At 41.3% G+C, this 16,316-nt stretch overlaps 1 protein-coding gene across 4 annotated transcripts in view; it reads right to left on the minus strand.

The window, feature by feature from the left end:
- Nucleotides 1-16,316, minus strand: part of LOC140485653 (limbin-like) — a 188,549-nt gene that overhangs the window by 168,913 nt on the left and 3,320 nt on the right. For all 4 annotated transcript variants that reach the window (XM_072584027.1, XM_072584028.1, XM_072584025.1 and 1 more), the window contains one exon: nucleotides 1,746-1,894. In XM_072584027.1, coding sequence (XP_072440128.1) covers nucleotides 1,746-1,894 — 149 coding nt within the window. The remainder of the gene's footprint in view (nucleotides 1-1,745; nucleotides 1,895-16,316) is intronic.

A 16,316-nucleotide genomic window follows, 5' to 3' on the forward strand; every position in this document is an offset into this window, starting at 1 on the left:
CAATGGGCCTGAGGTACTCCACTAGTCACAGGCCTCCAGTCCGACAAGCATCTTTCCACTATAATTGTCTGCTTCCTACCATCTAGCCAATTGTGTAGCAATTTGCCAGCTCCCTCTGAATTACATGTGATCTAACCTTCTAGAGCAGCCTACCACATGGAACCTTATCAAAGGCCTTAGTGAAATCCATATAGACTACGTCTACTGCCTGCCCTCATCAACCTTCCTGGTCACTTCAGCAAAGAACTCTAATAAATCTGTGAGGCCTGATCTCCCGTACACAAAATCATGCTGACTATTCCTAATCAAGCCCTGTCTTTCAAATGAATGTATGTCTTATCTCTCAGATCTTTTCTCAAGTAACTTACTGGTCTATAGTTCCCAGGCTTTTCTTTGCAGCCTTCTTGAATAAGGGAACAACATTCACTACCCTTCAGCCTTCTGGGACCTTACCCGTGGCTAACAATGATCCAAAAATATCAGCCACAGCTTCTTGCAGTGTTCTTGGATATATCTGGTCAGGACTAAGAGATTTATCCACCTTCGTACATTTGAATACATCCAACACCTGTTGACTGTGATATGGACTGTCTCCAAGATATCACCACTAACTTCCCCAAGTTCCCAATGCCTTCATATCTTTTGCCACAGTAAACACAGAGAAGAAATATTCATTGAGGACCTCTTATCTCCAGCGGTTCCAATTATACATGTTCACTTTGATCCTTGAGGGGCCCTATTCTATCTCTGGTTATTCTTTTTCCTTTATACTTCAAGTACCTCTTTGGATTCACCCTAATCTTCGCAACCAAGGTAATCTCGTGCCCAACTTTCGTCATCCTGATTTCCTTCTTTAGGAAACTCCTGTATCCCCTGTACGCCTCCAGGGATTCCCTTGATCCCAGCTGCCTGTACCTCAGCCATACCTCCATTTTTTTCCGGCCAAAGCCTCAATATGTCTTGTCATCCAGGGTTCCCTATTCCTGTTGCAGAGTCATACAGCACGGAAACAGCCCCTTCATTCCAACCAGTCCGTGCCGAATATAATCCCAAACAAAACTAAACCCACCTACCTGCTCCTGGCCCATATCCCTCTAAACCTTTTCTATTCATGTACTTATCCAACTGTCTTTTAATGTTGTAATTGTACCCACATCCACCACTCCCTCAGGAAGTTCTTTCCAAACTCGAACCACCCTCTGTGTAAAATAAAATTTGCCCCTCACGTCTTTCTTAAATCTCTTTCCTCTCACCTTGAAAATGTACTCCCTAGTCTTGAAATTCCCCATCCTAGAGCAGAGACAATTAACATTAATCCTACATAGTCTATACACCTTATTATTTTATAAACTTCTATAATGTCGCCTCTCAAACTACTATGCTCAAGTGGAAAAAGTCCCAGGTTTTCTTTATAACTCAAACCTTCCATAAAAATCTTATAATGTTCTTCTGAACCCTCTCTGGTTTAATAATATGCTTCCTCTGTCTGGATGACCAGGACTGGATATGGTATTCCAGAAGAGGCCTCACCAATATTCTGCTCAACCTCAACATGACTTCCCAACTCCTGGACTCAAAGAACATACCTTTAATGCAACTTGCAAGCCATTAGACAAAGCAAGTACCAAAGATGTAGCCCCTGTAAAAGGATGACACAGCATGTGATATTAAAATGATGCACCCTTTCCTTGCTCTCTCAACATTGCTGGATTTGCAACCCATTGGAGTGATATTGCTGTGCTCACCTTTGGAGGGGGCTGTGACTCTTTTATCTGAGGCTTGACGGGTTTGGTCCATGACACGAGGGAGAAGAATACTGAATGGCTCCAAGTGCTGCCTGATGCTGCTGAGGTTAGAGAATGGTATGGATGTTTCTGTGTCACAATCCTTAACCCTGTAAATAAAAAAAAGAGAGAAAACAGGTGCAGCATGCAGCAATAAATCCCTTCAACACCAAAATCAGATAGAGCATTAATCAAACTTGACAAAGTGTAAGCACAGTCGATTGATTTAGTATTCTGAATGTTTTTCTAATTTGACTAATATTGTGCATTCTGTTCACAGCCAGTAGAAGAAATTGAATGGACATCCTAACAGCAATGTTTTCATTTCACAGAGGAGACGGTGCTGGACTGGTAAGCCAAGTGTCCAGCTTAATAATTGAACCTATAGAATACATACATAGACAGGGAGACTTGGGATGGATAATGCAGAGACATGGGTTGAAATTCCCTTATTGCAACTGGCAGGATTAAGATTCAAAATCTGTAATAGCAGTAATTGTGCCTGAAAAAAAATTAAATCGTGCAACTTATTTGAAGGGATACATTTCCTCACTTAATTGTACAGACGCCTCTCAAATATTACAGGTTCATCTGGCTCACTAATATTTTTTAAGAGAAAGAAATCTGCTGTTCCTAACTAGCCTAGCCTACATGCAGCTCCAGATCAATGGCGATGTCATTGATTCTTAACTACCCTTTGAAATGGCCAGGTAAGCCGTTCAAGTCAAGGGCCATTTGGGGCAGGGAAATAAATGCCAACTTAGCTAGTGGTGCCAAATCCCAAAGAACATATAACTGGTATTCTGTCGCATAATTGTCTATGAAATGAAAGCCTTAAAAGTGTATTTTTTTCAATGATCAAGCAATTTTTAAAAATTACATTAACACTACAATTGAAACAGGAAATTTCCTTGAATAGTGGCAGAAAATTGGCTAGCAGTTTATCAACCGGATTTCAGGTTGTTGCATCATCAGTAACATGCCCTAAGATAAGCCTGAAGAGGGTAGGGAGCAAGTGGCCAAGTGGGTAGGAGGCAATTTTGTGTAGAGGATGACAAGGACTGGGAGAAAAGGCAACCAGGACAATAAGCAAAGCAACTGGTGTGGAGGTGACTGGAGAGAGAGGGTAAGGAGACAGATTACCTCCATACACATTTTAAAAGTTGAGTTTGCTAATTGCAGCCTTTAGGAATTGCTGCCTGGCCTAATTTTCCAGGATGCAGCTGGTGCCTCACCGCAAACCCATTTTGCAGTAGACGCCTTGTCATTGCGTATGTATCATTGCACATTGCTTTGCCTGCAAGTGAATTTTCTGACCCTCACCAATATGGCAGGCACCATAGTTCCATTTCATAATGAACATGCACTTCCTGCCCTCCATATTGGAAGCCTGCTGAGGTGTGGTGACGCTCAGGTTAAACTACTTCAAAATTGTTCCTCTCTCTTTTGAGAGAGAGTAGCCCTGTGGTCCTCTGACACTATGGTGACTTTCCCTTTATTGGAAGTTGAGGAACAGGTCACCCAGCACCCAAAGCAGGTGCTGCACAGCTGTAACAAGGTGATGATCCCATTAAATAGTTTCACTGAGCCATGGAAAGGCATAAAAAGAAGAAAAGTACTTGAAAACAGCTAGATACAGACGAAAAATACTAATGCAAGACAACTGAAAAAATAAAATGCTTTCACGTGAAATCTGAAAGATTCATGAACATACAGATATACAAAAAGGTGAACTGCTGCACACAAAGAATCCCTGGAAAAAGCTGTTTATTGAAATTTCCTGAGTAAAAAATGTCCATCTGTCTCCCCTCACATAGCTACCTAATGCATTATGTGCATTTCCAATGACTGCTTCAATGAATGAAGTTACACATGAAAGCAGAATGGAGAGATCTTCAAGAAAGGAGAGTAACATTTTTTTAAAATTAAAATATGTATTTATTTAAGCCAGGTGGTTGGCTTACAAAGGTCAGCACAAATCTGCAAGTTCCTAGAAAGGTTTTAATAAAAAGCTATAAAAACATGCGTGCACTATCATATGGGAATTTTAACTGGATATTAAATGGTGTTTCAAAAGCAGTTGCAGCAAGAATTAGAGGAGCTTTCCAAAGATGGTAGACAGCTATGTAGTATGATATGTTTTAAAAGAATACTTTCTTTAAAAAAAGACTGTGCTTGATCCAAGGTTGACCAAGAATAAGGACACTGTGGTAGCAGTTTGAGTAGAGAAGCAGTGACATGGTCATAATGCTCAGGCTAAGAAAGGGGTAACAGTGGGATTACACCATTAATTTTGGGAAATACTGTGCACTTCCAGATTGGTGGGACATGCATGAAAGAAAATGGGCAGAATGTAACTAAATTAAAGAGGATAAAAGAAAATTAAGGAAGGGGGTGAAATGTGTTGTATTATCAGAAATTGGAGGAAAAATGATGTCTAAGAAATGCAAGTCCACAAAAGGACTGTAAAAGACAGGCACAGAATTCAGGGTACAACAGAAATAGAAATATTGAAGAAAGCTCCCATTCAGATACCATTTTGGACAATCTCAGGAATGCTGCAAAGCACTTTTTATCAAAGTACTTTTGATGTGCAGTTGCTGTTCTAACATAGGAACTCAGCAGCTATTTTATATACAGAATCATAGAATCATACAGCATAGTAACAGGCCTTTTGGTTCACCATGTCTATACCAACAAATAGACACCAAACTACACTAATCCCAGTTACCTGCACTTGGTCCATAGTCTACTAAGCACAGCATTTTACATACTCATCCAGATGCTTCTTAAAATGTTGTGAGAGCACCTGCCTCCTACACACTATTAGGCAACATGCTCCATATATCTACTTTTTCTTGCCTCAGATCTAGGTAAAAACAATGACTGCAGAGGATGGAAACCTCAGATCTAAACCATTTGCTTCTCATCGTAAAGTTATGCCCTCGGTTTTTAGATATGTCTGCCATGGGGAAGTCATTCTCATGATCTATTCTGCCCATGCCTTTCATAAATTTGTAAACCTCAATCAATGTCCCTCTGCTCCAAGGAAAACAAACCCAGATTATCCAGTTTCTCCTCAAAACTAAGACTTCACTTTAAATGTCCTCTGCACCATGTCCAGCGTAATCATGTCTGTCCAATAGCATGGCAATCAGAACTGCACATGATATTCAATCTGTAGCCTAACCAAAGTTTTTGTACAAAACTTTTTACTCCTATATTCTATGTCCTAGTTAATAAAGGCAAGCATCCCATATGTCTTCTTCACCACCCTGCGCTGATACCTTCAAGGACTTGAACACCAAGGTTCCTTTGCTCCTCAATATTCCTAGGGACAGACCATTCACTGTATATCCTTCTCTCATTAGACATCCTAAAATTCTTCACCTTGCACTCATTAGGATTAAACTCTATCTGCCATTGCTCTGCCCAATTTACCAGCCGATCAATATCAGACTGTAGCCTGAGACCATCCTCTTCACTATCAACAACACTCCCAATTGTCATATCATCTGCAAACTTACTAATTAAACTTTCTACATTCACATTCAAGTAGTTAATATACATAACAAACAGTAAAGATCTCAGCACTGATCCCTACAGTACACCACTGGTCACAGGATTCCAATTACAAAAACAACACTTTCTAAGCCAATTTTGCCAGTTTGCCAACTTGCCTTGGACCCCATAGACTCTTACTGTTAGGACCAGCCTTCCATGTGGAACCTTGTCAAAAGCCTTACTGAAATCCATGTAAACCACATCAACTGTACTACTCTGATGAATACATCACCTTTTCAAAACACTCATCTAAATTAGCCAGACAGAACCTCCCTCAAAGAAATATGTGCAGACTATGTCTGATCAATTCTTGCCTTTCCAAATATTGATTAATCCTGTTCTCCAGACTTTTTTCCCCAATATGTTCCATACCAGTGAGATTAGACTATTTGGTTTGTAATTACCTGGCCTATCACTGCTGCCCTTTTTGAACAAAGGAACCACATTAGCTATCCTCCAGTCATCTAGCACTTCACCCGTGGCCAGTAAGGTATGAGATATCACCACCAGGACCCCAACAATCTCCTCCCTTGCCTCCCATAGCAGCCAGGGAGACATCTCATCAGGCTCTGGGGATTTATGCACCTGTAAAAATGCTAAAATATCTGACACATCCTCCTTAATAAGGTGTTCTAGAACCTGATCATCCCAACTGGTATCCCCAGCTATAATGTCTTTCTCCTCTGTTAACACAGATGAGATGTATATCATTTAACACTTCATCCATGTCCACTGGCCCCATAAATAGGTTACTCCTTTGGTCTCTAATCGATCCCACATTTTCCCTCTTATGCTTAGTATATTTATTTAAAACTCTTGGGGTTTTCCTTGATTCCCTCTACCAAAGATATTTCATGGCTTCTCTTTGTCTGCTCAGTTTCCTTTTTAAGCAACCTCCTACACTCTCTATACTTTGGAACGGCCTCCTCTGTTTTTAGTGTGCTGTACCTGATACGTGCTTCCTTCTTTTTCTTTATAAAATATCCCTAGTCAGGACTTGCTGTCCTTGCCCTTCACGCTTCACACACTGACCCTGAATTCTCACTATTATACCTTTAAAAGGCTCCCGCTTTCCAAGGTTAGACCTTGCTCCCAAGTAGACTTACTTGCTGGTCGCTGCTTCCTGTTAATGTTTGTCAGATCCTGACAAATGATGTTGAAAATTTGCCTGCCTCCAACTTGGACACTTAACTTCTGCACTATCCTGATCTCTTTCCATATTAACTTTGAAACTGTTATGGTCACTATCCCAAAATTCTCACCCACTGAAAGTTCAACCTCCTGACCTGTTACATTCTCTACGGTTAGGTCCAGCATTGCCCCATCTATGATTGGACTATTTATGTACTGGCATAAAAAGGTCCCCTGGATGCACATTAAAAATTCCACCCCATCTAATCCTTTCACTCTAAGGTGATCCCAGTTAATGTTAGCAAAGTTAAAATCCCCTACAACTATAACCCTGTTTCTTTCACATCTTTCTGTGATATACTACATATCTGCTCCTTTATTTCCCTCTGACTGTTGGGAGGCCTGTAATATAATCCCAACAAAGTAACCTCCCCTTTTTTTATTTCTAAGCTCTACCCAGAAGGCCTCATTTCAAGACCCTTCTAGGTCACCCTCTCTCATTACTGCAGTGATAGTTTTCTTTATCAATAATGCAACGTCCCATCTGTCTTACATTCCCACGATCCACTATTATGCCTGAAGCTTCTATATCCTGGAATGTTGAGCTGCCAGTCATGTCCTTCCTTCAGCCATGTCTCAGCGATTGCAATAGTATCATATTCCCACTTGGTTATCAATGCTCCAAGTTCACCTGCCTTACCTGTCAAGTTCCTTGCATTAAATGAGATACACTTTAGCTTCCAGGACCTCCCACCAGCCTTATCCTACCTACGTCTTCGCCAACTATTAGACCATCCAAGCATTCCTTCTATATCTGATTAGACCTTGCTCCCAACATTACATCTACCCTGTGCCCTATTCCTCTGCCAAATTAGTTTAAAACCTCCCCCACAGCAAACTCCCCAGCAAGGATATTGGACCCAGTCCAGTTTAGATGCAACCCATCCAGCGTGTACAGGTCCCACCCTCCTGAGGGATTGTCTCAGTAATCCAAAATTCTAAAGTCCTCCCTCCTTTAGTCATGTGTTCACGTGACCCATCTTCCTATTCCTACACTCAGTAGTGCATAACACTTAATGTAATCTAGGCAATACAACCTTAGTAGATTTTGTCTTCAATCTATTACCTAATTCTCTTACTTCCTACTGCAGAACTTCCTTTTTTATTACCCATGTTGTTGATACTGACACGTATCACGACTTCTGGTTGTGTACCCTCCCCCATCGGAATGCCCTGCAGCCACTCTGTGGCATCCCTGACCCTGGCACCAGCGAGGAAACATACCATTTCTGTCTCAGGTCTAGCTACAGAACTGCCTGTCAGTTCCCCTTACAGTCGAGTCCCCTATCACAAAAGCTCTCCCAGTCTTGTTCCTCCAGTGTTGCGCAGCAGAGCCAACTATGGTCACCCAAACTTGACTGTCGCTGCTTTCCTGAGAGGCCATCCTGCCCAACTGTATCCAATGCAGACAGGCCTCCTGATTAGACAAGCAGGAGGCTGGAAGAACACAGCAAGCCAGGCAGCGTCAGGAGGTGGAGAAATCAACGTTTTGGGTATTAACCTTTGTTCAGGACTAGATGAGGGAGGTAAAGGTGGGGGTGTGCTGGGGAGAGTAGCAGAATGCTGAGGTCATGATAGGTGGACATAGGTGGTGGGTACAACCTGGTTGGGCAGGAGGAGGGATGAATCTGTTGGTAGCTGGAAGGAAGGGGTGATAGGTGGAATGGAAGGGAGGAGGCGGGGCTAAAAAAAAAGGAGTCAGGGGATGGGTAGGAGGGTTATTTGAAATTAAAGAACTCAACGTTAAGCCTTCTGGGCTGTAGGCAGTCCAGGCAGAAAATAATGTGTTGTTCTTCTAATTTGTGGTCTGATTCACTGTGGCAATGGAGGAGGCTGAGGATGGACATGTCGGAGAGAGAAAGGGAGAGAGAATTGAAATGGGTGGTGACTGGGAGGCCAGGCTGGCCATTTCAGGCTCGGCGAAATGTTCACCTAGTCTACGTTGGGTCTCACTGATGTACAGAAGAGCTCATCAGGAGCACCAGATGCAGTAGACGAGGTTGGACAAGATGCAAATGAAATTCTCTCTCACCTGGCAGGACTGTTTGGAGCCCTGAACGGAGGGGCGGGAGGTGGTGTACAGACAGGTGTTGCATCTTTGACGGTTTATAGGGGAGGTACCGAAAGGGAGGTGATTAGTGGGGAGGGTGGTGCGAACCAAGGAGCGGCGAAGAGACCAGTCCCTGTGGAAGACAGAGAGGGGTGGGTTGGGGAAGGTGTTCTGGGTGGTGGGGTCTAGTTGGAGTTGGTGAACATTTTTGAGGATGATACGTTGGATGTGGTGGAAAGTGAGGACAAGGGGGACCCTGTCTTTGTTATGTTTGGGGAGGTTTTTAGAGCAGTAGAGTTTGGAATGAAGGAAGTGCAGTGGAGGGGTGTCTGGATGACAGAGGGGACAAAAAGACATTGTTTGAAATAGGACAATTTGCTTGGGAGTGGAATATCTCCTCATCAGAACAGATGCAACAGAGACAGAGACAAAGGAACTGGACTCCTGCATTGCCTGCCTACACTTACTCATCTTCCTGGTGGTCACCCAATGCTTTTCTGCCTGTGTAGCCGTTGCTTGTGGTGCGATCAGCTCACTAAACATGTTCCATAACAAGACCATCCATAGCTCCAGATGCTCCATGCAGTCAATCAGAAGCTGCAGCTGAACACATTTCCTGTGTACGTGGTCACCATGGAAACTGAAAGTGTCACAGATTTCCCACACAATCCACGGAGCTGAATTCTTCTGCCATCGTGAACCTGAACAACTACAGACAATAAACTAGGAACCAAATACCCAACCTTCTCCAAGACTCACCAAAGCTGATTTCTCTCTCTCATGTGATATCTCTCTCTCTATTCTTAAACTACAAACAGCTAAAATAAAGATCTTCACACACTGTCTACCTCCTGGTATTACTCACTCAGTCCCTAAAGCTGGTTCTAAAGCAGCCAATCTCTTGTCCTACATCAATTTTTGAAGCCTACTTGCTCAGTCCCCAAAGTTGGTTCCAAAGCAGCCAAACCTCTTACCATATGTCACAGGAAGGCCCACATAAATCGGTTTTAGTGGCATTGGTTGAGGGTTAAATTAGAGCCAGAATATCAGGAAGAAACCCTTGTCCTTCTAATAGTGTCATGAGATCTTCCATGTCTACCTAAAAGGACATATGAAGCTTTGGTTTAACAGTGCTATGAGTTAGCGAGCGTAGGAATAGGAGGATAGAGCAGATGAATGTGTGGCTGAGAAGCTGGTGCAGGAGAGAAGGGTTCACATTTTTGGATTATTAGAAGTAACCTGCATAAGGAGGATGGATTGTACCTGAATTAGACAGGACTAATACACTGGCAAGGAGATTTGCTAGAGCTGCTCGGGAAGATTTAAACTAGTAAGATGGTGGCGGGGGTGGGGGGACCCAGTGAGATAGTGAGGAAAGAAATCAGTCCGAGATTGGTACAGTTGGGAAAAGGAGCAAGTCAAACAGTCAGGGCAGGCAGGAACAAAGTAGAGAACGAGGTAGGATTGATCAATTAAACTGCATTTATTTCAATGCAAGAGGCCTAACAGGGAAGGCAGATGAACTTAGGGCATGGTTAGGAACATGGGACTGGGATATCATAGCAATTACAGAGACATGGCTCAGGGATGGGCAGGACTGGCAGCTTAATGATCCAGGATACAAATGCTACGGGAATTATAGAAAGGAGGGCAAGAGAGGAGGGGTGTGGTGTTTTTGATAAGAGACAGCATTACTGCTGTACGTAGGGAGGATATTCCTGGGAATATGTCCAGGGAAGTTATTTGGTTTGTACAGTAGACACCCCCCCAATAGTCAGGAGGAAATTGAGAAACAAATTTGTATGGAGATCTGTAGGAAAAATAGGGTAATTATGGTATGGGGATTTTAAATTTCCAAACACAGACTGGGACTGCCATAGTATTAAGAGTTGAGATGGAATGGAATTTGTTAAGTGTGTACAAAAGCATTTTCTGATTTAGTATGTGGATGTACCTACTACAGAAGAGAGTACAGCCCTTCATAGATCAGCAAGGCAACCTTTGTGTGGAGCCGCAGGAGATGGGGGAGATACTAAAGGAGTATTTTGCATCAACGTTTACTGTGGAGAAGGATATGGAAGATATAGAATGTGTGGAAATAGATGGTTACATCTTGAAAAATGTCCATTTTACAGAGGTGGTGGTGCTAGATGTCTTAAAACACATAAAAAGTTGGATAAATCCCAGGAGCTGATCAGGTGTACCCTAGAACTCTGTGGGAAGTGAGGGAAGTGATTACTGGCCCCTTGTTGAGATAGTTGTGTAATCGATAGTCATAGGTGAGATGCCAGAAGAATGGAGGTTGGCTAACATGGTGTCACTATTTAGGAAAGGTGGTAAGGAAAAGTCAGGGAAATATAGACCGGTGAGCCTGATGTCAGTGGTGGGCAAGTTGTTGGAGGGAATCCTGAGGGACAGGAGTTACATGTATTTGGAAAGGCAAGGATAGTCAACATGGCTTTGGGCATGCGAAATCATGTCTCACTAACTTGACTGAGTTTTTTGAAGAAGTAATGAAGAGGATTGATGAGGGCAGAGCTGTGGACATGATCTATGTGAACTTCAGTAAGGCGTTCAACAAGGTTCCTTATGGAAGACAGGTTAGCAAAGTTATGTCTTGTGGAATACAGGGAAAACTAGGCATTTGGATACAGAACTGGCACGAAGGTAAAAGACAGAGGGCAGTGGTGGAGAGTTGCTTTTCAGACTGGAGGCCTGTGATCAGCAGTGTGCCACAATGATCGGTGCTGGGTCTACTGCTTTTCATCACTTACATAAATAATTTGGATGTGAAAATAGGAGGTATAGTTAGTAAGTTTGCAGATGACACCAAAATTGGAGGTGTGGTAGACAGTGAAGAAGGTTACCTCAGCGTACAATGGGATCTTGATCCAATGGGCCAGTAGGCCGAGGAGTGGCAGATGGAGCTTAATTTAGATAAATGTGAGGTACTGCATTTTGGAAAGGCAAATCAGGGCAGGACTAAAACACTTAATGCTAAGATCATGGGGCGTGTTGCTGAACAAAGCGATCTTGGAGTGCAGGTTCATAGTTCCTTTAACATGGAATCGCAGGTAGATAGGACAGTGAAGAAGGCATTGGTATGTTTTCCTTTATTGGTCAAAGCATTGATGTAGGAGTTGGGAAGTCACATTGCAGTTGTACAAGATATTGGTTAGACCACTTTTGGAATATGGTGTGTAATTCTTGTCTCCCTCCTCTAGGAAAGATGTTGTGAAACTTGAAAGGGTTCAGAAAATATTTACAAGGATGTTGTCAGGGTTAAAGGATTTGAGGTATAGGGAGAGGCTGATTAGGCTGGGGCTATTTTCCCAGGAGCGTCAGAGGTTGAGGGGTGACCTTATAGAGGTTTATAAAATCATAACAGGCATGGATAGGATGAATAGACAAAGTCTTATCCCTGGGGTGGGCGAGTCCAGAACTAGAGGGCATAGGTTTAGGGTGAGAGGGAAAAAATATAGAAGAGATTAAAGGGACAACTTTTTCATGCAGATGGTGGTGCATGTATGGAATGAGTTGCCACAGGAAGTGGTGGTGGGGTGGGGTGGGGGCACTGGTATAATTACAACATTTTGAAGAGATCTGATTGGGTACATGAATAGGAAGGGTTTAGGGGGATATGGGCCAAGTGCTGACAAATGGGACTTGATTAGTTTAGAATATCTGATCGGCATGGACATGTTGGACCAACGGGTCTGTTTCTGTGCTGTTACATCTCTATGACTCTAATTTATTCAATAAAATGCAAATATAAAACATGAGGCATTCCTTCAGTACTACACCAAAGGGTTAGCCTTGATTTTGTTCTATTACTAAATATAATGTCAACACTTACAGGCAAGATCAGGTAATATACAATAATGATAACTGCCAAACCAATTTGTTAGCATCAATTGAGTGGAAATATAGGGCATTCCCCAATAGCTAGCATCCGTGCTGTTGGAAGAACCACTGGCAGAAAAATGTAGGGATTCTTCAAGAAAGAATAACATCGGAAAACTGAAGAATATTCATAATGATCTTATATAAAAGCAATTGAAGGAAGTCATGGGAAATCTAGACTAGTTATTAAGTACTTGTATTCATCTACTTGTCAACTGGACTTCGCTATGCAATGGTCACACATCACACGAATACCATTGCTTATTCGTGACTTCTGACTTGCTTTCTGCTCCACCTCCAATAGTTTTGCTCAAAACATACTTTCTTCTCATCCTGGAGAATGGAATGCAGTTCAAATATTAGCAAGTTTTTTCTCTTTTCAGATACAGCTGGATTATTTGCATGTTTCCAAATATTTGCTTTCATAGAAACATTTTCAATTTTTTTATTCATTACTTAATTGAAAATGATCTTGATGTCGAGGTGAACTCAAGGAAAAAACATTTGGTACCTCAAAGTGGATTTTCTGTGATTATTGCTGATCATTTTTGTACCATTGAATTTAATGATAGCTGTGCATAATGGAAAATAGTTAACATTCTAATGTTGTTCTCAAGTGCAGAGAAATTCCCCACACTGAAGTCTACCATGATCATGCAAATACCTGTTTTACTGTATTTCATCTTCACATTGTATGGTCACCTAACATTTAAAACAATATGAAGAAAATGATTTTCTCTTTTATAATCATAATTGTAGTGCATATGATAAGCACTAAGGTTATTTTCTAAAACTAGTTCATTCTTGTGTGTATTGCAAATTAATGTTTAAGTGTAACACTACCTCATGGACACCTTAATAGCAACACATTGTTAATTGTGCTTTAATATCGAGATCAAGAATTGAAGGACTGAAGAACAGAATGAGCTGGTTCTGAGGCACAGAATTATTTTTATCATAGGTTACACAGGAACTGCTTTAACTTGTGCTTATTATTTTGGTTGCTTTGTAAATTCAGTTTTCTGACATTTTAAACAATATGTAATTAAAACACCTACAGTTTAAACAGACAACATTGTTCTGTGCTGTGTATTTTGCCTCATGTACTGTGCTCTAATACTGTATGATATATGCATGGGCTAGAGAGTTAGACTGAGGAAAAATGTGCACAGAGAAAGCTAAAACATTCAAATCTAGAGACGAGCAGTTGTTAAGGCTCATAAATTTCCAAAATAAAGAGTACTTTGTACTTTTAATTAAACACATTCAACTTCAAGTTCTTACTGTAAAGTATTTCATGTTTACTTGCACATGATTAACCTTTAAAATTGAATCTGTTTTCGGCTAATATGCTGCATTTAAAGGAAATTTGAATTCAAAACTGAATTTGAGGACTGTCTTTTACACACATTGACACTGAGACATTATTTTCCATCAGGATCACTATGCAAAGAGAGTTGTTAATGAACCGTTTGGAGAGAGTGAAAGAGCAGGCAAACAAATGGCTTTTGCTGAAATCTGATTACCCTCATTTACAGTGTGACAACCTTTGACCGAGAAGCAGTCCTACAAAGAACACTTGGAATTTCTTTAAAATGTTTGTGAAATCTTTTTAAGAACTTTTGAAAAGGATTTTTTTTAAAGAGATTGCATCATTTTAAAGGAATCAACTGTAAACTGGATGTGTTTATTGCAGTCACAACATTATTACGAGACTTACTGCATACATGTATTTGTGGGTCAGTAGCAGAGAAGCAATCTCTGACTTTATTATTTGCAATGAGACAGATATTCTAAATTAAATTGAGATACAAACAGGAACCTGGATTAAAGGGGAAATTTAGACATAATAATTTCAGAATTGATAGTTTCCTCACAATGTTCTGTTCATCTGTTAGATACTATTCACAAATTTATTGTCAGAAAAATATGTTGTTTCTATTATCAGACATTTTTGTAGATGCTCTCCAATGGATTGATTTGGTAGATATATATTAAATAAAATAGTACTACATTTTTAAAAAGTCACTATTCAGTATGGGGGTTTGAGGCCATGCACGGACCTTCTTTAAATTCATTTTGCTACCCCCTGGTATTGAAAGTCAGTCAGATACTAACCAAAGGAAAACATGTTATCCCCACAGCCTAATACACTGTGGTGGTGTTAACAAGGACAGAATGGGACTTCCTCCCGTCAGTGGAAGGAGATCCTGCCCAGAGGACCTGCTGGCCAATCTGATTAACCAACAACTCCAAGCAGACATACATGAGGCTTTTATTGATCTTAGACCTGGGTAACTGGTGACATTAGAAGGGAGTGTCCAACCCTCTTAGTGAGCTAGATGGATTGGTTTTAAAATACAGGCAGGGAAGCAGGAAAGGACATGCTATCTTCTGGAATGCTGCACAAAGGGTTCTGACTGACCCTCATTCTTTCTCTTTTTTTAAAATAGCTTTCAACAAGCTTAATTAACCCGTAATTATTTGTTTAAATATGCCTGAGGTCTACCAAATTTGGCAAATATCCACATAACTGCTTATTTTATGGGAAACATCTTGGGTTTGGTGGGAAGATGGTCAGTTATCCATCAAACCTATTTAATCCGTAATCGCTTGCCAAAATTTCCAGCCCCATGATTATGCTTAAGAATGCCATCACCTACCAATTAAACTGGCCAGTGATTGTTTGGAAAGGCTTTGTGAAACCATTCTTCAAAAGACTGTGGCTTAAAATTGTAATCACTAATTCTAGCTTGTATATCTACAAAATGGAGAGGAACAGTTTGGAGGAACAGAGGGATCTTGGTATGCAGGTACATAGATCCCTTAAAATGGCCACCCAAGTGGACAGGGTTGTTAAGAAAGCATATGGTGTTTTGGCTTTCATTAACAGGGGGATTGAGTTTAAAAGTCATGAGATCTTGTTGCAGCTCTACAAAATTTTGGTTAGACCACACTTGGAATACTGTGTCCAGTTCTGTTCGCCCTATTATAGGAAAGGTGTGGATGCTTTGGAGAAGGTTCAGAGGAGATTTACCAGGATGCTGCCTGGACTGGAGGGCTTATCTTATGAAGAGAGGTTGACTGAACTTGGACTTTTTTCATTGGAGAAAAGGAGGAGGGGAGGGGACCTAATTGAGGTATACAAGATAATGAGAGGCATGGATAGAGTCGATAGCCAGAGACTATTTCCCAGGACAGAAATGGCTAACATGAGGGGTCATAGTTTTAAGCTGGTTGGAGGAAAGTATAGAGGGGATGTCAGAGGCGGGTTCTTTTCACAGAGAGTTGTGAGAGTATGGAATGCGTTGCCAGCAGCAGTTGTGGAAGCAAGGTCATTGGGGACATTTAAGAGACTGCTGGACATGCATATGGTCACAGAAATTTGAGGGTGTATACATGAGGATCAGTGGTCAGCACAACATCGTGGGCTGAAGGGCCTGTTCTGTGCTGTAACTGTTCTATGTTCTAATATATTGAAAGCTCAGCAGTATATATGCCAATAATAAGGTAAAAATGTGAAATGAGTTTGGATACCCTGCAGCCTTTTGCATGCCAGTCGTGCTCCTGCTATCAAGTGGATAGACATCAGGATTGGTTGCATGTATGTTGGTGGCTACATTACAGTCATGTGTGCATTTGCAATTATACCTGATGCATTTCTCGTCAGCAACAGCAATTAGTGTTGTAATTTTTGTAGGTAAATGGAAATTCTTGCCCATGTGGTCGTTGATCTATGTGCACTACCAAAAGAAGGAAATTAATATACGAGAGCTATAAAAAAGCCAAGCTGGCTGACACAAAGAAACACCGGAATCTGAATG

This window comes from Chiloscyllium punctatum, chromosome 14 (assembly GCF_047496795.1).
Source record: "Chiloscyllium punctatum isolate Juve2018m chromosome 14, sChiPun1.3, whole genome shotgun sequence".
Taxonomy (NCBI): Eukaryota; Metazoa; Chordata; class Chondrichthyes; order Orectolobiformes; family Hemiscylliidae; genus Chiloscyllium; species Chiloscyllium punctatum.